This window comes from Monodelphis domestica, chromosome 7, assembly GCF_027887165.1.
Source record: "Monodelphis domestica isolate mMonDom1 chromosome 7, mMonDom1.pri, whole genome shotgun sequence".
Taxonomy (NCBI): domain Eukaryota; kingdom Metazoa; phylum Chordata; class Mammalia; order Didelphimorphia; family Didelphidae; genus Monodelphis; species Monodelphis domestica.
In genome coordinates, this window is record NC_077233.1 from 45,840,258 (window position 1) to 45,863,969 (window position 23,712).

Consider the following 23,712-nt stretch of genomic DNA (forward strand, 5'->3'; position numbering starts at 1 on the left):
TTTCCCAACCCTTTAAAGTTTGCCATGTGGAAGACAATTCTAACTGGCAGGGTCCTGAAAGGCAAGAGTAGAGTAATGAGTAGACATTGTAAAGGAGCAAATATTAGGAAAGACTTCCTAACAAGGCTGCTCAAAAATGGAGTGAGCTGCTTTGGTGTCAAGGGGGTTCCTTTTCCCTGAAGGTCTAAAAGGAAAAGCTTCCTGGTTTCATATTTTTGATGAGGATTCTTTTCCAGAGAAGAATGGACTGAATAGCTCCTGAAGTCCCTTCAGAAGTTCCATCATACTGTGAGTGTGAGCTTTGCATTTACCTTGTCTTGGGTATTGTGTATTTGGGTGCCTTAAATATCATCTCCTGTCAGAGTGCCAACCCTTTGCTATTCCTCAGACCTTTGTTATTGAGGATTTTCAAGAAATGTTTCCCTTTATTTATCTTTTCCAATTTATTCCAGCATAGGTAGAAATGAATGCAGGAGACAGGGAATTGAGTAGTGAGATCCCCACCTAAGTAGATGTGTTTAACAGCTTTTGAAAAGTTTTGAGGGGGCAGCTGGGTAGCTCAGTGAATTGAAAGCCAGTCCTAGAGACGGAAGGTCCTAGGTTCAAATGTGGCCTCAGACACTTCCCAGCTGTGTGACCCTGGGCAAGTCACTTGACCCCCATTGCCTAGCCAATACACAGTATTGACTCCAAGACAGAAGGTAAGGGTTTAAAAAAAAGTTTGAGTATTTAAATATAGACTTAATTTTGAAATCAAAGTAGCCTAGTTATATTAAAGGCAGTTTTTTAGTTTTAGAAATGCACATTTCTGTCCTTGTCCTTTAGCCACTCTGACAAGCCTATAATTGATATACTTTTCAATGAGAGTGGTGAGGAATAAATTCATTCCTACCATTGCTTTGCTTAGAAATGTTTTGGAGTAGGCTTTCATTGAGCTTTTCCTTCTCCCATATTTCATAATGTGTGTCAATTTAATAAACCTTTATTAGTAACCTTTGTGTTCAAGGCAGTTTGCTAATTATTGGGGATAGCAATACAAGGATGAAAATCAATGCAGTTCCTGCCCTCAGTGAATATGCAGTTTAATATTAAAGGGATCTGAGGGAGGCTGTTTGATCTACATAAGGATGATAGAAGAATGTAATAAGGACAAAAGGGACCCTGGCAAAGGACTATACAAATTGCATGGCAGTGACAAGAAAGGAACGTGCCAACTCTTCCTCCTGGCCCCCTTTTGTCAGAAGTTCTGGAATAAGAGCATGCAGCTCTGGAGAGGATGCCAAGAGCTAAGGTATTATCAGGAGAAAGCTAAGTTTCAGTGAGTACCAGAAAAAGCAAGAAATAGGGGGGAAAGAGATTAAAGATAAATGGAAAGTTACGGGGAACAGAGGACAAGGGAGAGCAGAAGAAGAGGATCGGACCAGGGGAAGGAAGGGCTGAGTTTATATTTGGGGAGTAATGGAGGTGGCAGATGGCTGTCAGTGTGTATATTGCCTTCCCTGCTGATCTCAGGCATCCTATGTAGCTTGGGTCCCAGGCCAGGCATCATTTCAACTGACCCTGAACATTTAGATTCTTACCAGGTTTCTCAAGAGTGGCATCACTTGTCAGTCAATTGGTAGAGGGCATAAGTTAACAGTTTGACAATTTACATGAAAAAGGACTCAATGTTTGAGTAGTTCATAAGCTCAACATAGACTATTTGTGTGATTGAGCTTCTCAATTTATTATTATTGTTTTTAAAAATCTTATCTTCCATCTTAGAATCACTATTGTGTTCCAATGCAGAAGAGTGCTAAGGGCTAGGCAATGGGGGTTAAGTGACTTGCCCAGGGTCACATAGCTAGGAAATATCTGAGGCTATATTTGAACTCAAGACCTCCCATGTCTAGGCCTGGCTCTCAATTCTGCCCCTGTTCAGTTCACTATTATTGAATTCTATAGCATGGGCAATCATGGTATTGAAAAAGTTCACTCTGTCACATCAGGGCAAAGGTGGGAAGAAATGAGGATAGAGAGAAAAATGTGAGAAAATGTGGTCCAGGAGATAAAAAATGAGATAGACCAAAGACTTGGCATCCACAATTCTACTACTCAGGTAATCTTAAAGAATCACTATGATTAGAAGTCTCATCCACTATATCATGAATACATTGTTAGAAAAAGAGGGGCCTGGCATGGCCAGCACCAAACATCTTAAAAAGTAAAACTGGGGGACAGTCTGGTGGCTCAGTGGATTGATTCACAGTATTGATTCCAAGAGAGAAGGTAAGGGTTTTGAAAAAATAAATAAATAAAAACTGATCACATTTTAATAAACCAGAAAAGACAATCCCTGTGTTGGCTATCAGTGCCACCCCACACTGAGAGAGCAAAGATCAGAATTTGTAATAAAAACTCTGAAAAGTTATATTGTTAAGTAAAATTATTATGAATTCAACCCTGAATTTGTTAAACAAACTATTGTAAATCAGATTGGGAAACAGATAATAGAAATGATATCGACTATAGTAATTTAAGCCAGAGATCAAACGAATATAAATTAATTGCTGCAACAGGGGACTTAAGAAGTCCAGAAAACTCCTTAGTAAACAGACATTTGATTTACTCACTGAATGGAGACTGATAACAACCAAAGGCAATACAGTGTTAGAATATAAATGTTTTGGAAAAAGGATGATGGATGATTATGAGTAGTGTTGTCTCATAAAACAGAGATGAGTGGTGGATAAAGCCAGTGAAAAGAAAGTTTGGCAAGATATCCAGGGTATCCAAGGACATTCACAGATGAAAAATGGAAAGAAGACAGCAAAAAGGAGAAAAAAAGGAAATGCTGAAATCACTATTATATGGAATCATCTTCATCATGAATCATCAAACCATCACTCTTGGACTCCACCACTACAGTCAGAGAACTAAGAAATTATTTGAAAAAGAACAAAGATGGGGAAAAAATCTGACTTAGGTCAAACATCTATTAAGAAGATCATTGCTTAGAGGAATACAATTGTGAGGGCATTGAAGGATCAATTTACAAGATATCTAAAGGAGAAGACAGTAAATATGTGGGGGAAAAACTGGGACCTCGTTGATAACCAAACAAGTGGCCAAGAAAACTACAGCCAACCTCTATACCTGTCTCTCATTTATACAAAATCATTATGAGGGTCATCTGTATGCATAAATTGAGGTCATCCTCTGTGAAGGTCTTAGAAGGGAACCTCACAATGTTGGGCAAAAGGAAGGAAGAACTGTGGTCTGTTGGGGGAACCCCTTATGGGAAGACATGAATGAGAAATACAAAGGATGAGTTATGATATGTATTACTGGATGGAGCTCCCCAGATTGATGAGATCACAAATTCATTTGAATATTCGAATCTACCTGAATTTTAAATTAGCTTTCCTCTTAGTGAAGAAGATAGCTATTGTCTATGAAATAATATCACCCAGGTTTTTCCTCCGTTCGCTTATATGCTAGTCATTTTAGGCTTTTATCATTGAGGTCTTTGCCTCAGTAATTGTAAATGTTGAAGCATTAGAACACCCCCCTCCCCAAACCCATTTGATCTTTTCGGAAAGGTGAATATCTCAGAGGAAAAGATGACTTTCTCCTGTTGTCCACGAGCTGGTGGAGCCTTGAGTGGCCAACTATCCCTGGTGGGCTTAAAAGCCCAGGGAGTGATAATGAGTTTGTCTTAACTGCCTGCCTCAGCAGGTTAGCACATCTGTTTTACCTCTTGGGGGTCCCCCAGCTTGACTGTGAGTAGATTAAAACAGGAGCCTAGTGTGAGACTGGCCGGAAGAGGTCTGCAGGCACAAATGGTACAAGATCAGATAAAAAAGCAGGCTCTCCCAAACCCTCTTAACAACAGGAAACTTTCCAGATGACGGGTCTGTTAGTCCCATCACTCATGGACTTTCCTCCTTCCCCACCCCTTCTGGCCCTGGATGCCCTCCCTATCTGTTGACTTTACTGGGCTTTGTTTCCTTCCAAGGGAATGATGGTGTTAGGCATTCTCCAGGTCCCTAATGCTTAATTAAGGGGGAAGCCACTGGAAGCTTCCAGCAGTACCCGGAAGCCTTTAACCTAATCTTTTGTTAGTATAATTGTTGCTAGAGACCCCTGGGGAAAGTGGGATTAAAAAAAACAAAACAAAATCCAACTGTTCTATGTGGGTGTCTTTTTTTTTTTTTAAACTGTGGCCCCTGGCAAATTTCCTAGCAGGCTACCCACCCATTGTAAATTGTGGTGGGTGGACCAGTCTCTCTAGTTTGGGGAAAAATGGGGGGAAAAAAGTGCAAATAAGTAACATTTATTCTTACATCTAAATGGATAACAGTGGCAATTTGTAACTAAGAAACTTTTTCATGACAACCTTTCACCTATAAATATAACAAACACTGCTGGCTCTGCAGGATGCTTAGAAAGGATGGTGTTGGATTCCAGTTTGTCCAGCAGAGCAACTCTGAGAGTCACCATCCAGATTGATCAGAAACAGATGTTTCTAGTCAGTTTCTCCGGCAAAAAACAAACAAACAAAAAAAAAAAACAAAAACAGTAGGATTTGGCTCTGCTCACCTAGGTGGTGGTGACAGCTCTGAGGGGAAGCAAACAGCTTGGCTCCATTCCAGATCACTCTCCTTAGGGACGGGGCAGACATTTTCATGGGCTACTCTTTGGGGAAGGAGAAAGACGGGTTTGATGGCCAGTTTTTAAATTGGGATCTACAGTTAGCTGTCTTGGAGAGAAGTTCTCTGAGAAGATTTGGCCTTGATCTTGGTGCCTCAGTGTGTGGAAGTCAAAGAAGAGGCACATGTAGGTTAAATATAAAGAAGGCTTTCTGAATAATTAGAGTTACTGCCTTGGGAAGAAGTAGAGCACCCCTTTCCCTGTCTCGGCCATTGGTGACCTTACTACAGAAGCTGAAACAAGGGATCTAGCTCAGATCCTGTTTTACTAGCAGGCCCCTGAGGTCCCTTCCAGTTCTGTGGTGTGTGGGCTCTGTCCTCACATTCGACAACTCTGCATGGCCTTTTATGAGGTTTGAAAACTGTAAAGGTATTTTGAATTTTCCTTAGAAATTTTTATCTAATAATTGGACCCAGAACATACCAGTTATCTATCCATGAATGAGCTCTAAACCTTCCAAAACAAACCCAAGTCCATAGTAGATATGCAATGGCTATTAAACAGCTATTTTTAACGTGTTACCAGAAAGGGGAAATGGACTAATGATGTTGCTTAAACAAGTTGGCTTACCTTCAGGTCATAAAAATATAGTCATGATTACATGGGATTAAAAACATGATGTTGAAGAGGACAAATTGGTGGATTGTCCTTTCTGTCCATTACTGTATATCTTTTCTCATTTCCCAAGTGTCCATAAACTTTGGCTCTATTGTTTCAAGCCTTGTAATGAATTCTTTGCTGCTACCTCTCATTGTAAACAAGTTAATGCCTGATAAAATGTTGTTTATCCCTTTTTTAAATGGCAGGATTGGAATTAGGTTTTTTCCTACCAACAAGAGCAGGAGTACTTTAATGATTTTTTTTTTTTTTAGCATTTTTCTGGAAGAAACAGAGGCAAACCCCTATTCTTTCTGGGTTTTTTTTTTCACAGTTGTATAATTCCCCTCCAAAGAAAACTTGGCATCCAGGAAGCCAGCTTAAGAGTGAAAATATTTTTAATACATCATTACAACCATCGTGGCCTTTTACAAATTTTGTGTGGTAAATTATTCCTGGTTTCCAGAAGGTGATGATAAATAGATGGAAAAACAAATTTAAAGTCAGAAATTTAGAGCAAGAAAGAGATGAGAAATCCTTAGTCATCTTAAATACCTTAGGTAATATTTGATGATTGGCTATAGGCCTCACCTGCCTGTATACTGGCTTCCTACACACAACTCTGCTTTTAAAAACAGCATCATCAATATGGTCCTTATAACACAACCGTCACTCCTAAATATTTACCCTTCCGATGAAAGCTGTTATGATGAATCATGCCAATATTTCTGTTTTTATTTCTGTTTGGGGTATGTGTGTATGTGTGTGTGTGTGTTTTCTATGGAGGTTTTGTGAAGATGGGAATAATTTCAAGCAGTTCCAGAGACAAGGGGAGGAGAATGGGGGTTGGAGGAAACACCCAACTTTGACTTGCTAGGTCAGTGAGCTCCTGGTCGTAGGATTCTACAGCTGGAAGATTTTTAGAGGCCATCTAGTCCATCTGTCAGGAGTCACCTAGTGCAGTCCAGACATTATACCAACAATAGGCAAAAAGCATAAGCAGTACCAGCCCTCAGGAAGCTTCTATTCTGATGAGGAAAACTATATGTCCATAAATATATATATATATATATATATTCAAGGTGCATATAGAAAATATGTTTATGCAAGGTAAATACCAGAAGTAACTTAAGAGGAGAAATTGCTTGCAGCTGGAGGCAGGGAGGGATGAGTGCTATGAAAGGCCTCCAGAAGAAGGTAGTATTTAAGATGAGGCTTGAAGGAAGCCAGCTATTCTAAGTATTTTACAGTTGAGAAAACTAGGACATAGAGAGTTTTAAGTGTTTTGATCAAAAATTACTTAGCAGATAGTCATTACAGGTAGTATTTGGGATTTGAACCCAGGTCCTCTGACTCACATCTGGACACTTCCCAAGATTTTAGTTTGCAGGAAGAGCTTTCAAGAGAAATTCTGTCTCTTCTTTTTAACTTCATCCACTTTGTTTTATACCTGAGACTATGTATCCTTGAAATGCAGTACATGATTTTTCTTCAGCCTTTCCCTTCTCACTGAATATTCCCTGAGGTGAACTAAATATGTTAATATACTTCATAAGTCAGTGCTTGGAGTCCTTAATCACCCCTAGGTCTTGGCTGAGTTCCTTGTAGTCTCTTTATTTATGTCTACTATATATTGCCGAGAAGTCTCAAATTGCATGCTTCAGGTGTGACATTATCAGAGAGGAAGTAGATCACTGCAGAGAGTCCTGAAAATGAATTTAATTTTAGAAACTGTCTATGCTGCATATGGCTTATTAACCCCTTAAAACCTTTTTCTCTTTCAACAGTTTATCAAAACTTAGAAATGAGGCTTTTGGGGGGAAATCAAGGCAACACCACCTCCAGCAGCATTTTCCCTGGAAAGCATTTCTAGCTTTCTAATTATTGAATATGTTTCCTTTGTCTAGAATCCTCAAGAAAAACATGTCGGACAAGATGTCTAGTTTCCTGCATATTGGAGACATTTGTTCTCTATACGCAGAGGGATCAACAAATGGATTTATCAGCACCTTGGGGTAAGAACAGCTGACATCTTATGTGACAGGCTTCTCAGATATCCTTTTCTCCCCCAGAAATCTAGGTTTAAAAGCACTATGGTAGGATTTTGTGTAGATGTGATACTATAGTTACTATTTTTTTACCTGGTTGTAGTAAGGTGTTATAAAGAATGGGGCAAATGATAGATGTTTTTTTTTCCTTCTCTCTTCACGGAAATCTCTAGCTAATTTCAATCTTCATTTTAGTCATAATTTTCAAAATCTTTGTCACAAAAAGCTTTTCTGAAATAGACTAAAATATGAGTTCAGAAAGAGAAAAATTTCACAAGTCCTGAAGAGAGAGAGGTGTGACTAGACAGCAATTTATCTAAAAAAGATCTGGGATTTCCTGTGAACTAAAAGCTCAGTGAGTCCATAGTATGACACAATGCCCACCCTCCTCCCCAAAAAGCTCAAGAAGCATACATAAGGATTGAGAAAAGGGAGCTGATAGAACCACTTCTCTCTGGTACGACTATTTATGCACTGTTGTCCTCATTTCTGAGTGGTTCATTTTAGAAAGGCTTAAACTTGTCCAGAAGAAGGAGACCAGAGATGCTTGGAGACCATGCTATAAGAGGATCCCTTGGCAAACTTGGAGATAGATGTATTAGAAAAAAGAAGACGTGGGCAGCGGTAGAGGGAGGCCTGACATGATAGCTATATTTAGGTGTTTGAAGGGTTGACATGGGGTAAAGGGAATAGGCTTGTAGTTTGTTGACTGAATTAAAAAAATGGATGTCTTTGATTTTTTTACATCACCTATTTTTCTCCAATGTATTCCATTTCCCTTTGCCCTCCCAGAGAACAGGAACTTCCCTTTGCTTAAAACGAAGAATAAAAAAGATGGAGGGAAAGTTCAGCAAAATTAACTTTAATGTATCACCTGATTCTGATATACTTTGCAGTGTTCTCTTCCCACAGTGTTTAACCTCTTCAGAGTAGGAAAAAAAAATTCCATTCTCATATTTCTTCTTTAGGGCTATGCTTGATCAGATTGTTAAAATTTCACAACATTCAACTTGAGTTTTGTTGCTTTTGTTCTATTATAAGGTTATAGTTATTGTATATATATATATATATTTTTTTTTGGTTCTGCTTTGCATCAGTTCATATAAGTCTTCCCATTTTTAATTACACTCATTCTTTCTTCAAATGTAATACTATTCCATTACATTCATATACTTTAATTTGTTTAGTACTTGTTTAGTTTTGTCCCCAGAGGGCAGAACCAAGGAGCAGTGGGTAGAGTTGCAAGAGGGGCAGATTTTGGCTTGGTGTGAACAAAGCCTTTCTGAAAAATTGGAGCCATCCAGTGGGCTGCCTTAAGAGTTAGTGAATTCCTCCTTACTATTGATCTTCATGTGAAGGTGGGATGACCATTTTTCAGGGATAATTCCGAGTGTATTCCGGTACCCAGATGACCTCTGTGACTCTTTCAAATCTTGAGATTCTGTAATTTAGTCTCTCTACAAGAAATGTGTTATAATTTGAACTGGAATGTGGCCAGAGTTTACTTCTGTGGGGAAAACTTGCTAAGCCAATAGTGGAAAAAAAATTCCAGAGTGGATATTTACCTACTTAGCAGAACAAGCTGTTTTCAGGCACTTCAGAAGCTATTAATTATAGACCAATAACACAGTGGTTACTGTAGGAACAGAGGGCCTGGCTGCTAATTAGAATGGAGCCATCCATCCATTAGACTTGAACCTCTTTGAGTTTCTCTCTTATCTGTATTTCAAAGCAAACAACAGCAACAACAACAACGGCACATCTTAAAAGTTGTTCAAGGATTCCAACTTGTCACACTACTTCAAAGTGACCACCCCCTCATTATTCTGAACTGCTCAAGAAGCTGTTGGTTTGCAGTGGCCAACTTGGTAAACTGTCTGGGCAGGCAGGCTAAAACCAGGTCCAGGGTAACTGAGAGGACTCAAACTTGTCAGGGAGTTAGTGGGGTGGCTACCCCGGGCAAGTAAAGACTTTCCTTGGCAGAAAGGGCAGATGAGAACAGTTTGTTTCAGTGGCCACGAAGGCAACAGAAAGGAGGTGCCACAGAGTGCTTAGAACTTGGTAAGACACTGAAAAAGCTAAGGCCATCTACTTCATCCTGAGCTATCACCAGTCACCCTGATTTTTATCTTGCCCTTGAACAGAAAGGACCTAATGATTTTGTGCAACTCTGCCTTGATTAAATACAATTCACGCACAAGTTAAGGAATCACTCCCTGAAGTTATTGGTTCTTTTAGAAAATAAAGGACAGACATCAACAACATCATTCATTCCAAGTTGTGGTTTTATGATATTAAAATTTCATTTTGCTCCCAGTTCCCCCTCCTGGATGTATCTGTGAGCACTATATGATGGCCAAAAGGGAGGTGCCAGTAGTTTAGAGAAACCAGGATTAGATTATTAGATAATTAGATAAGTAGATTAATTAGATAAGATCAGCAAATGATGGAGTAGTTAAATATTCCCTGGGTAATCTAGGACTGCTCTTATTTTCTTTGTGTGTGCCAAGGTGTGAGCTAGAGCTCTTGTTTCTTGGGCTAGCAACTGTTCTGAAAGCACTGGAGAGAGATGGATTTCTAGCTCTGCTAAGACCCCAATCCCAGTGGCAGATGAGGCTTCATTTCTTTGTTCATATCTGACTTTCTCAAAGCTTTCCTTCTGAGATTTTCATTTCTTGATTTATTTAAACATCTAGGAGTTTGTCCAAGACATTCAGTCATTAGACTTTGGTTCTTTAGGAGTGGGTGTCTAGAGCAGGAGATTCATTTTGGTGGTTAGATGGAACTTTTTTTTTTTAAGTTTTAAAAAAGTTCCCTTTGCTATTCTTAGCCCTGAGCTGTATGCACTGACCTCTCCTGAGTATTCCTGTAGATTAGCCTGTAGGCACTGGATGTGAATAGCCATTGGGAGTGAGCACAGAGGCAGCTTGGGCATTATGACCAGGGGCAGACTCCAGACTATCCTTGACTGTCTTCTCTTTTTTGCTGCTTCAGGCCCCTTTATGTTGCATATGCACTGAGTTAACTCCTCATAGATCCAGAACTGTAGGAGGGCTTCAAAGACATCTAATCCATCCCTCTGAGGGTCAGAGAGATGGAATGATTCCCCCAGTCACACAGATTTTAAGTGGCAGAGGAGGGATGGATTTGGGTCCTTTCCCCCCCTCCCCCCAGTAAAGCATTTTCTACTGCCCCAAGACAGTGCTTTTAAACAGAAGAACCACTTGGAGATTTTTGCATGAAATTAAATTCCAACACCATGATCTTTAGTAAGTAACTGAACCTGGCCTAAATTAATTTGTTCTTTGACCTTGGGAAATTCAAAGCTCATCACAGGACTGTTCCTAGTACAATGGTACCTGGTGGATCTTTTTTTTTTTCCTGGGCCCCACATTGACAGAAGCAATAGAAGCAATCCTAACCCTATATGCCAGATACCATCTCATTTAAGCCTTGCAACAACCTATGAGGTAGGTGCTACTTATGACCCCATTTTACAGATGAGCAAGCTGAGGTAAACAGATCGAATGACTTGTGCATGATTACACAGTGACCAGATTTGAACTTGGGTCTTCCTGACTACAGACCTGGTGCTCTATCCATTGCTCCATCGAGTGAATAATAGTTTACATTTATATGTCTAGTGCTTCAAGGCTCACAAAGCACTTTGCCTATTGTTATCTCATTTGAACTCAAAATAATTCGGAGAACTTTTACTCCTGCAATTCAGAGAAGTGTGCCTAAGGTTGTGTCAGCAAACCCTGATTTCTCTTCATTCCACATTCAGTATGACCTGGTAAATGTTGGGGAAGGATAGTGAGAAGTAAACATTGCTGGTTATATTGGCACTTGAAGAATGAACCTCCTTCTCCCTCCCTCACCCCCTTATCTTTCTCCTTTTCCCTCAGAATTGTTTGAATTTGCATTCTCAAATTATTAGTCATTTGGAGTTTTTTTTTCATATGGGAGTTGCTAGCTTGGATCTCTTCCTTTGAAAGCTTCCTGTTCCCATCTTTTGCCTAGTGGAGGAATAATTATGAGTCTTATAATTGAATCAATATCTTCTATCTCTTGGCTACAAAACCCTTATCAGAGAAACTCACTGCAAAGATTTTTTTTTAATTAGGGTTTTATTTATAATTTTACTACATATTGTGCTTGTTGGTTTTAGTTTTTGTTCTTGAAGCATTTATATGGATTAAACCTTCGTTTTCTGTCTTAGTAACAATACTAAAACAGAAGGGCAAAGGCTAAGCAACTGGGGTTAAGTGGCTTGCCCAGTATCAAATAGCTGGGGAGAATCTGAGGTCAAATTCGAACCCAGGACCTTGTATCTCTAAGTCTGTCTCTCAATCCATGTAGTTCTCCTCACTTAGTTTTTTTAAACTTCAGTTTTCTCATCTGTAAAATGTGGGAGCTGAACCTTCTGAGGTCCCTTTTATCTCTAATTCTATGACTTCATATCTGTATGTTATAATATATTATGCCATGCTTCATTACATTACATTATATTATATCCCCAAAGAAATGGCGGGGACATGATTGAACAATAAAGTCATGTTTTTAAGTGACTAAATTTTTTTTTATCATTGAATGGGAATCAGTCATTATGTTGCTGTCAGAATCAGGGAAGAGGTTGTGAGGTGATGAGTTGGAAGGCACTTGTAATCATTTTAGCAGCAAAACATCTTTCATGCTGTGTATTTACTGGCAATAGAAGATCTCAGTTCTAGTCCCAGGTCTGTTATCTGCTCTCTGGGTAACCTTGCTTAGATTACCTCTCTGGTTCTTGGTTTCCTGTTACATGAAGTGAGAAGCTTGAACTTGATCAGGGGTTTGTGCATTTGACCTCGTTAGGAATCTGGCAAAGTCTATGTACTCTTTCTTAAAATAACATTTTTATTTAGAAAAATATTTCAAATAAAACTTTTTTTTAAAATAATATTTTATTTGATCATTTCCAAGCATTATTCATTAAAGACAAAGATCATTTTCTTTTCCTACCCCCCACCCCCATAGCCGAAGCGTGATTCCACTGGGTATCACATGTCTTCTTGATTCTAACCCATTGCCATGTTGTTAGTATTTGCATTAGAGTGTTCCTTTAGAGTCTCTCCTCTGTCATGTCCCCTCAACCGCTGTAGTCAGGCAGTTGTTTTTCCTTGGTGGTTCTACTCCCACAGTTTGTCAAATAAAACTTTTAAAGTTGAGTTTGTTATTTTTATTTTTCACTTAACAAAGATTTTAAAATTAATCTGCCCCTTTTATTAACCCCCCTAGTCCCTTTGAGAAATAAAAAAGTCAATAAAAACTAATTCCTCATTACATATACATGTAGTCTAACAAATTAAAATGTCCATGTTTGTCTCTTTTAGTGTTTTAAGTTGATCATCCCTCTGGCAAGAGGTGAATGGTATGCTTCATCTTCATTCTTTTGAACTCCTGATTTTTTATGGTGTGGATCAGAATCCTAAAGCTTTTCAATGTTATTTTTCTTTATAATGTTGTCATTGAATAGTTGTTGCCCTAGTTCTGCTCATTTTCCTCTGCATAAAGATCTTTCTAGCTTTCTCTGAAATTGTTTATTTTGAGTAAAAAGAAAAAAATTTTCTAGATTAGTCTAGAGTAGGAGTTAACATTCTGTGTATCATGGAACACTTTGGCAATCTGGTGAAGCCTATTGACCCCTTCTCAAAATGTTTTCAAATGAATAAAATACATAGGATCATAAAGGAAATAAACTATTTTAAAATACAGTTATAAAAATATTTTTTAAAAACCAGTTCCTCATATCCTGGGTTAGGACCCCCTAGACTAGGGGATCTCTACCATTACTCTCATTCTATTCTTCTGATTTGTTTGCACACTTAAAAATCTTTGCTACTATATGTCTGGAGGCAATGTTCTATTTCCAGACACGAAATTCCCTTTAGGAGGTGTAAAAGTCTACTCATTATTTATAAAATGTTTCCCTTTTTTTGGCCAGCATTTGCTCATTAGCGACCTCTGGGTATGTCAGAATCATTCTAAAGTGATCAGCTGTAAAGTAGCTTATTATGTTTGTGACAGATAGAAGGAAGTCTCCAAGGACCACTGTCATCCAGTAACTTTTTTCAGGGCTGGGCTCTGGACTACTGCCTCACTTGTTTCATAAAGCACAGACAAATGTAGTTGTAAACTCCTTCTAGGTGGTTGATGCAATTTATCCATATTCTGTAGATTAAAAAAGATGTGTTTTTCCATTAGCATATTGGATTCATTTTTCCTAGCCTTTCCTCAAAGTGAAATTGATGTTTTCTGCCTTTTGCAGCCTGGTGGATGACCGATGTGTTGTGCAGCCAGAAACAGGCGATCTGAACAACCCACCCAAGAAATTCAGAGGTAAGATTAGATAAAAATGATGATGTTGCTATCCTGGGGATCTTAAGGATACTTTGAAAAATATTGGAAGCTAAAAAATATTTTTAAGTGTACCCTTTTCTGTTGAGACCTGCCTGTTATCTCATTTTAAAACCTTGGAGTCCAGTTTAAATGTCAATGTAGCCTTGTGAAAACAAGGTCCCCAAACAAAGTAGAAACATCTGGCAAGCCAGAATTAGTGGATCGGTTTTACAAGGGCCTGGGCTATCTGGATTGGACTACTAAATAAATTTTACTAAGTGCTAATTAGGTTTCAAGCTTTGTCTGATTGCATTTATTTCTTTAAAAGATCAGATTTATGGACTTGATCATGTGTTATTTGTTCTTTCTTTGGATATTTGTGTCTTAAACCTGGGAAAGAAAGGTCTTTTACTGTTACTTCCTGTAGTTAGGGATTTTGAGTTAGGTTGGAGGAAGCAGGGAATCTCTGACTTGCCTTGTTTGGGGATTATTTTTTCTTTCTCCTCATTTTGGAGCTTTCCCCAGACATTTTTGTAATTCTTGAGAGTGACCCATTAAGATGCTCACAACGATAACTTGAATGAAGAGTATTCTGCATCTTTTTTGGAATTTATCTGTTTCTCTTCAAAATGGGGCCAAGGTTTGTATTTCTGTATTATATCCCCTTACTTAATAGTACTGATTGTTTGGTGCATCAGGAAATTCTTTTACTTTGGGGACAAAATCTGAGAAGCCTAGATAGTATGTAATCAGACTAGAGGCAAGCCAAGACTTTTGGTACCAAGCTTCTGCCAAATGGCATTAAGTGATTAGAAGAGTATTTTCATCTGAGGTTGGATACTACTTTTGTTCATTCTCTTGTAGACTCTGGAATTTGTGAAGTAGCTATAGGACTTTTCTCCTTTGTGGATTTTAATTGCACCTCTCTATTTTCATCTTTAATGTAACAGAAACTCATGATAAGAAACTCAAAATATGGTGACATGAACCACCACATATCCTGCCTGAGAATCACTATTTATCGGCTATACCTTAGCTGCACCCTGGGCTAGTATTGGCATGTGCCAACTTTGAGCTGAAGACTACAGGAGACCTGGGCAGCACTGAGCAAAACGGGCAGTTTGACAAATGTTTCCCCAGGGTTTTTTCCAAGCAGAGCCTTGTACTAGATGCCACAGGAGTTAGCAAGGTCAGTAGGGCACTACTCCTGCCTCTGTGAGGCTCACAAGTAGGGGGATGTGGTACCTGCAAAAATATCAGAAGGAATTCTCTACTAGAGTCCTTGCCATAGTAAAACAGCCTTATCTGCCATGGCTAGGGCTAGGAATCTTGAGAATAGAAAGAGCCAAGGTGAGAGATATTTTAGAATCTTGAGATAGTAAATAAACAATGAGACGGTGTGGTCTAGTATAATAGTAAAAAGCCCTGACTCTTGAGGATAAGGTACTCACAGCTTAAACTGGTGAGATGCTTAGGCAGCAAATTGTCTAAAAGGAACTTATATCAGAATGGGCCAACTAAATAGACAAAGCTGGGACTGGGCGTCTTGAAGACATAACAGTGGCATTGATTGAGCGAGAATTTGATGTATTGTGATCAATAATGCGGTCCAGGACCAGATTTGGAGTTAGAGGTCCTGGATCTAAAGTCTGGCTCTTATTTTTTAGCAAGTCACTTAACCTTAATTTTCTCATCTGTAAGAGGAGGGTATTGGACCAGAGGACCTCTAAAGCCCCTGCTAGCCTCAAGTCCTAGAGAGTAAACATCATGTGAATTACATTGGCATTAGCTTCACTCAAATTTTGAACATTTAAAAGTGGTGGGGCATCATTTCCATTTCCAAAGAAAATGGTAGGGTCGGGGGAGGAAGAATGTGTCTGCTACAGTGTGGAGGAAGCTGTAGCTCCAAAATGCAGGTATTCTTGTTGAGGAGATACCCTTGGGCTAAGGGAGTCTTTCTGGACAGGGGAGTCTTTCTTTTCTGGATAAGGAATGATTACAGAGTGATGGATAAAGGAGAAAAGTGACTGGTGTGTACTTTGGGCTCACCCATGCTGGGATCACATGTCAGGGCTGTGATTTATGGTTCTTGTTTCTCTGGGAATTGTTCATGTACTAAAAGTAAGCTGCTTTAGGTTTGTGGAAAAAATCTGGTTTCCAATGAGCTCTGCTTATTAAATCTCGGCAAATGTAGGTCAGTTCCTACTTAAAACCTGTCTCCAGACTTGGATCCTGCACAGGGGTGGCGAGGCCAGATCAGCTTTCCTTTGGTAGCTGGGGTGTGTGTGCTCTCAGGGAAGTCCATGAGTGTTGACAAGTGTTAACCATTTCCAGAGCATTCTCGAAGACTGTGCTCCTGACAAGGCAAAACGATTTTCTTAGGATGAGTGGTTCTTCTTGAGAAAGACTAGATTAAAAGTCTTCCCCTTCCAAAAGGGACCATGGGCATGTTTCAGTTGAAATGATCGTTATTGGATTGCAAAAGATTCTGATTTCACAGAGAGGGGAAACGATGAATCAAATCTACCCCCATATCTTCTACCAACTGTTGGAGGACCCGCAGGCTTTTCAAACTCAGCATTTTCAAACTTTAGCTCTTCATCTCCCCATTATCTCCTACTATGTAAACCTAACCCTCTTTTCAATTTTTTTTTGATGATGCCACTTTCATTCTAGTCCCTTAGGTTTGAAGCCTCGCAGACTCCTCTCTCTCCATCATTCCCACCTCTAATCATTTGCAAAGTCCTTTGGCTTCTATCCCTAGAACATTTCTTGAATCTTTCTCCTCTCTCCTAACAACCACTGATTCTGACCACTTTTATGAGGCAACGTAGACTTGCAGTCAGAAAGATGTAAATTCAAATCCTGCCTCCATTTCTTATTAGCAGCGTGACCCTGGGAGAGTCACTCAATCTGTCAGAGACTTTGTTTCTTTACCTGTAAAATGAGGAGGTTTGACTCAGTGGCTTCTACAGGTCATTTTTTAGTTCTAAAGCCCAAATCCTATACTCGTGTATTCCTATGTATTGACCAAACCATTGCCATTATACTTCTGGGATATTTGAAAGCCTCATAACTGGTTTCCCTGATGACAAGATCTCTCTTTTCTTTTCTTTCTTTTTTTTGGAAATTTTATTTAATTAGTTAATTCAGAATATTTTCCCATGGTTACAATATTCATATTCTTTCCCTTCCCTCATCCCCCTCCCATAGCTGATGCGCAACTCCACTGGGTTTTACATGTATCATTGATCAAGACCTATTTCCATATTATTGATATTTGTACTATGGTGATCATTTAGAGTCTATATCTCCAATCATAAGATCTGTCTTTTCTGATCCAGCCAAAATAATCTTCCTAAAGCAACAGGCTATGCCACTCTCCTGCTTAGAAAAATTCAGTTGTTTCCTGTTGCCTCTTGAATAAAACACAAATTCCTTATTTTTGGCATTGGAAGTCATTTGTAATGCCACTCCAGTTTCTCTTTTCAGCCTTATTTCTTTTTGTTTCTTTTCTTGCACCTTGTGTTCCCTTCAAAAGAAACTACAGTCTGGTCTTCAGATCTTTTGGGTCCATAGACTAGGAAGAGGTCTCAGCCTATTAGAATGTCTCAGAATGGGGGCTGTTGCTTGAAGCCTTCTCATTTTCTCAACTAAAAGTGCTCTTTGCTCCCTCACCTTTTCTAGTGTACTTGGGATTTCTTCTTTGGCCTCAGCATCTCTCCTTGCCTTCCATCATACATGCGCACCCCTTCCACTCTGGATCCCTCAGCAGAGTGCAGGCTCTTTGAGGGGAGGGTCTGCTTTACTTTTGTCTCCTTATCTCTAGAGCCTACCCAGTACAGTGCCTGGAACAGAATAGGCACTTAATAAATATTGCCAGCTATGTGACAGTTGTCACAGTACAGTTCTGTAATTGCAGTTTTTTCTAGTCCATTCCCTAGTGACACCATTGCCCACCCAAGTTTAGCACAGACATATGGAAAATGAATGAGCTGAGGAGCTTCTGAATGTGGTGATGGAGCCTTGATGTGAGCAGTCAGCAGAGCTCTGCTTAGTCATTTTGCTTCTCACCATCATCGTTTACTTGCCAAGCTCTTCTCTATCTTGAGAATTATTTTAACCTGTTCCTGGGGAGGGGGCAATCCAGCCTTGTTAGTATTGTGTGGTTCCTCCCCCAGTGTCTTCCCATTTGGAGTCATGGACTTCTGGGAGTGAAATGTGCCTCGAACTAAGAAGTTGTTAGGATATTTCATTGGCTCTGCTGTCTATATCTAAATACTTGCTGCCTAAATTTACCTTTACTTTTGTATCTCTTCCGGCATTTCTCTTTTGTTCTTGGTAACTGAATATAACTTTGGGAATGTCTTCTGGAATAACTTTCTCTAGGTACAAAATCCAAATTTTTTTTTTTCATTTCATTTCATTTTATTTTATTTTTTTAAATTTTTATTTGGTCATTTCCAAACATTATTCATTTGAAACAAAGATCATTTTCTTTTCTTCCCTCCCCTACCTCCCACCACCTCTCCCATAGCCCACGTGCAATTCCACTGGGTATCACATGTGTTCTTGATTCAAACCCATTTCCATGATGTTGGTATTTGCATTAGAGTGTTCATTTAGAGTCTCTCAGTCATATCCCCTCCACCCCTGTAGTCAAACAGTTGCTTTTCTCGGTGTTTTTACTCTCATAGTTTATCCTCTGCTTGTGGATAGTGTTTTTTAGATCCCTGCAGATTGTTCAGGGACACTGCATTGTCCCTAATGTAGAAGTCTATCACCTTCGATTATACCACAGTGTATTAGTCTCTGTGTACAATGTTCTCCTGGTTTGGCTCCTCTCGATCTGCATCACTTCCTGGAGGTCATTCCAGTCTCCATGGAATTCCTCCAGTTTATTATTCCTCTTTGCACAATAGTATTCCATCACCAACATATACCACAATTTGTTCAGCCATTCCCCAATTGAGGGGCATCCCCTCATTTTCCAATTTTTGGACACCACAAAGAGTGCAGCTATGAATATTCTTGTACAAGTCTTTTCCCTTATTATCTCTTTGGGGTACAGACCCAGCAGTGCTATGGCTGGATCAAAGGGCAGACAAGTCTTTTATCGCCCTTTGGGCATAGTTCCAAATTGCCCTCCAGAATGGTTGGGTTAATTCACAACTCCACCAGCAATGAATTAGTGTCCCTACTTTGCCACATCCCCTCCAGCATTCATTACTTTCCATAGCTGTTATGTTAGCCAGTCTGCTAGGTGTGAGGTGATACCTCAGAGTTGTTTTGATTTGCATCTCTCTGATTATAAGATATGTAGAACACTTTTTCATGTGCTTATTAATAGTTTTGATTTTTTTGGCTGAGAACTGCCTGTTCATGTCCCTTGCCCATTTATCAATTGGAGAATGGCTTGAAAAATCCAAACGTTTTATCTTGGCACTGGTCATTGATACCCGAGAGATCATTTGCTTCCCTGTGGTGAGCAAAAGTTATTCTTTAAATGAATTGCTATTTTATATTGTTGGAATATATTTCCTGTTCAGACTACATTTCTAGGAGGAAGACAACAGTGATTTCACACCTGTTGCACCATTGCCAAATACTTTGCATTATCTGAATTAATTTTGTATAACAACATTTTTCTCTGATATTTTCCAAAGAGCTGGGGCATCTTAGTAATTCCATTACTGTCATTCTTATTGGATATGACACTGTTTCTAGATATAAATCTTCACTGAAGACTGTACAGTGACAACTTTTTCTCCTTGTCTGAATGGGTTTGGGGCAACAGTCTTGAATAAATATGGAAAATGAACCCTAGAGTGAAACTTTGTGCAACAAACACATTATGGCATGTTTCTTCTCTTCTCTTCTCTTCTCTTCTCTTCTCTTCTCTTCTCTTCTCTTCTCTTCTCTTCTCTTCTCTTCTCTTCTCTTCTCTTCTCTTCTCTTCTCTTCTCTTCTCTTCTCTTCTCTTCTCTTCTCTTCTCTTCTCTTCTCTTCTCTTCTCTTCTCTTCTCTTCTCTTCTCTTCTCTTCTCTTCTCTTCTCTTCTCTTCTCTTCTCCCCTACTTTCCTAGTAAAATGAAGACCTCCCAAGAGAAGTGATTTGAAAACCAGGAAGGCTTTTGATTTCGAGACTTTCTTTCTAAATGTAATCTATAGGTTTGTTTGGCTTTCATTAAAAGGTCAGATAGAGGCTTGGGAATAAGCCCACACTGTTGTGTGGAGAACACAATAGTCACTGTAGAATTTCCTTAATTACGTTGGAGCAGAAGTAAGTCTCTCTTTCTACTCCTTGATCCTTGGTTCAGAACAAAGTGCCATTTGTGAGGCCTCTCAGATGAGCAGGAGCCTCAGGGCCAAACTCTTGACTGAGGCCAGATGTCACCATGTCAGTGTGACTGAGGAACATGTTTGCCTGTGTGGGGTTCTTGACCCTGCCAAGACCTCTTGGTTTAGGAGGAAAAGCTATTTGAAGGTGGGATACAGGGGAGAGAACTCTTGGTCAGACTATGGAAAATTTTTGGTTAAAAAAGGAAGATGCATGATGAGAATTCATATTATTTGGGAAGAAGATGATGATGAAATATTGAAAATTCTGGATAAGTAATGTTTTATCTTCTGTTATTGCCTTTTCATTCCCATGGACCTATGATTTTCATTGATGTAGAAAACTCTGTGGCAGTGAAGGTCTCTTCTTCAGTATAATCTTAGATACCTGGGACATTGAGCCAGTATGGTTTGGAATTAGGATTTGAACCCATGTCTATTTCCTAGTTTTGAAGCCAGTTCTCTATTATACCAGCCTCTCTTATCGAGCTTTTTATAGTTCACATATTTGGTGCTCAGAGTAGACCTTTTCTAGAGCAGACCTAGAGGACATTTGCCAGTTATGGATCTCCCTCCCTCCCTTCTTCTCTTCCCCTGAGGATGGATATAGATCTATATATCAGCACTGTGGTCTAATGAATGAAATCCTAGATTGGAGTTTGACCCCTCCCCCCCAATTCCACTGTTCGTGAGATATATGTCTGGGATGGACTTAGTTGCCTCAGTTCTAAACTTCAGGGGCTTCCATATCCCTACCTGTAAAATGGGGCTAATGAGGTAGGTCTGTCCTACCCCAGGAATGGCTCCAGCATAAGATTAGATAACAGAATTGAAGGCACTTTGAGAGTAAAAGCAGTCTTGAAATCTAATCTGACCCAACAAGTTTTCATTAAGTGCTTACTGTATGCACTGGTCTAAGCAATGGTGCTACTAAGACAAAAGAGAAGATCAAAACCTGCCCTCTGGGAGCTCAAATTCTATGGGCTATGTGTCAGGGGAAGGTTCTTTATGTAAATAGTCGAGCATGGTTTGAAGAGAGGGATAGAGGATTAACTAAGAGGAGAAGGAAAGATTTTCCATGAGTAAGAACCTTGGAAGAACCAAGAGATTCTAGGAAGCAGATATAAAATGTAATGCTTTCTAGTTCTATCTCTTCTGATCAGAGCAATAGCTGATGCCTGATGCCACAAGGCATCCTGATTGTCCTGCCAAAGATTCAAAAATATCATAGGACCGATTATTTATAGCTCATATACAAAGATCGCAAAGAGCCAAACGTGTATTATCTCAGTGAATTACTTCACCAATCCTAGGAGGTAGACTGTTCAAGTATTCCCCCCATTTTGCAGATGATGAATCAGAGAATTGAGGCAAAATGACTGCCAAGTGGCAAGGATGTGAGCTCAGATATTGGGATTTCAAGTTCAGATGCAGCACTCTGTTCTGTTGCTTTTGTTTTCAGTTAGCAATAATGGTGCCTCGGATAAACCTCTTTGCCTTTGATACTGCCACTGCTCCAAGCTCATTCTATTGCTTTGGGAAAGTAATAGAGAGTATTCAGCTTGTCTGTAAGAGTTGAGCTGTTAGAGACTGAAAGCTAGACTATGAATTCTGGGAGCTGAGGACCTCTGTCGTCTTTCAAAAGACTTTCAATAGTGCCTAACGCAGTGATGACACCAGGAGAATGAGAGATAGTGAGTCTTGCTGGATAATAACTAGCATTTAGAGAGCACTTTAAGCATATGTTATCTTATTAGATCCTCACAACAGCCTTGTGAAGTAGGTGCTGTTTTTATCCTCATTTTATAGCTAAGGAGATTGAGGCTGGGAGAAATTAATTGATTTGTCTAGGGTCCCACAGTTTAATAAATGTGAAGCAGGATTCAAAATCAGATCTTCCTGACTCCAAGTCTGGTACTCTGTATACTGTGGCCCCTTGACTTGAAGTCAGGAAAATCTGACTTCAAATCTTGTCTCAGGAATTAATTGTGTGGTCTTGGGTAAGTCATGTGTAAAGTGAAGATAGTAATAGCACCAATTTCACAAGGTTGTTGCAAGGATCAAATGAGATAATTTAGGTAAAGTGTTTTCAAACCTTAAATTCCAATGACAACAGGGAATTATACTATTATTACTAGGGGATTATAGGGAATAATATAAATACATCTTTATAGAGAATTATTAGTATCATTAATAACAACATCATTTCAAAGATCTGAATGATTATTGTGGATACCTTTTCTTCCCTCTTCTCTCCCCACCGTCTCTTAGGTCACAAGTCCTCTGTGCCTCAGTAGACTTTCATAGGTTTTATTGGCCAAGGAAATGTATTTCCCCATTATGTGGCTGATTTTTTTCTCTTTTTTATTTAGAATATTTTCCCATGGTTACATGATTCATGATCCCCCCCACACACACACACACATTTTCTCCTCCCCCTCCCGAATTTGACAAGCAGTTCCACTGGGATATACATGTATCATTGTTCAAAACCTATTTCCATGTTATTCATATCGGTAGTAGCACAATCCTTTAACATCAAAAATCCCCCAAATATCCCTATTGCACTACATGATCGATCACATATTTTTCTAATGAATTTCCATTTTCACAGTTCTTCCTCTGAATGGGGATAGCGTTCTTTCTCACGAGTTCCTCTGAATTGTCCTGGGTCATTGCCTTGCTGCTAGTAGAGAAGTCCATTACATGTACATTGTTCTCCTGGTTCTGCTCCTTTCACTCTGCATCAATTCCTGGAGGTCATTCCAGTTCACATGGAATTCCTCCACTTTATTATTCCTTTTAGCACAAAAGTATTCCATCACCAGCGATACCACAATTTGTTCATTCTCCAATTGATCGATGCCCCCTCATTTTTCAATTTTTTGCTAGCCCAAAGAGGCACTATATTTTTGTACAAGTCTTTCCTTATTATTTCTTTGGGGTACAAACTGTAAAAGAAGGATTTGAGAAGGGGAACAGGGGAATGGAAAGAGAGGAAAATGGGGAGAGGGAGAGAGAAGATTCTTCTTCCCCTCTCTTTTTTTCTGGGAGAGAGGTAGTCAAGTCTTGTCCCCCTGACAGAGGGAAAATGTCTCCTCATAGAATAGTTCTGGGAGATGGAGGACAACCACTGTCACTTCCCTTCAGAAACCTGGGGTCACCCCACTAACAAGGAGAGATGTTGTTCCTTGGGTTAGGCAGTTTGGATCCCTGAGATCCTGAGCAAACCTTTCCCTTTTGGGGAGAATTGTGATTCTCCTCAAATCTTCTGTCCCCTTTCCTAGTGTCATAAACCAATCAGACCTAATTCTAAAGTAGTGAACAATTTATTTGGGTTCACAGAGGGAAGGAGAGGTAGGGGTGTCAGGCAAGGAAAGTCGGGAGTAGGAAACACCAACACTGGTCCCCTCTGGCAGACTGGCCCCCCCAAGTTCTCATAGTTCAAGGCTGAGTTCCTTGAACCGTCCTCTGGCCAGATGCTGGTTGATCCCTATTCCTCAGCTAACTAGCTTTTAATTCAGGAGTCTAGGAACAGGTCAGGAAGAGAAAGAAATTTCAGGGAAAGATCTGGATGGCTCTGGCCAGTGTGAGTCCAAATCCAAACCCCCCTTGAGAATTCCAGTAGCTGTTCTTGAAGAGTCTTAGTGGAGATG

General features: G+C 39.5%; 1 protein-coding gene across 11 annotated transcripts in view; it reads left to right on the forward strand.

Annotated features, from left to right (window-relative positions):
• The window catches only part of ITPR1 (inositol 1,4,5-trisphosphate receptor type 1), a 410,117-nt gene that overhangs the window by 20,018 nt on the left and 366,387 nt on the right, over positions 1–23,712 (forward strand). For all 11 annotated transcript variants that reach the window (XM_056804557.1, XM_056804556.1, XM_056804560.1 and 8 more), the window contains 2 exons: positions 7,197–7,304; positions 13,648–13,718. In XM_056804557.1, the coding sequence (XP_056660535.1) occupies positions 7,213–7,304; positions 13,648–13,718 (163 nt within the window). In that variant the 5' untranslated portion in view covers positions 7,197–7,212. The remainder of the gene's footprint in view (positions 1–7,196; positions 7,305–13,647; positions 13,719–23,712) is intronic.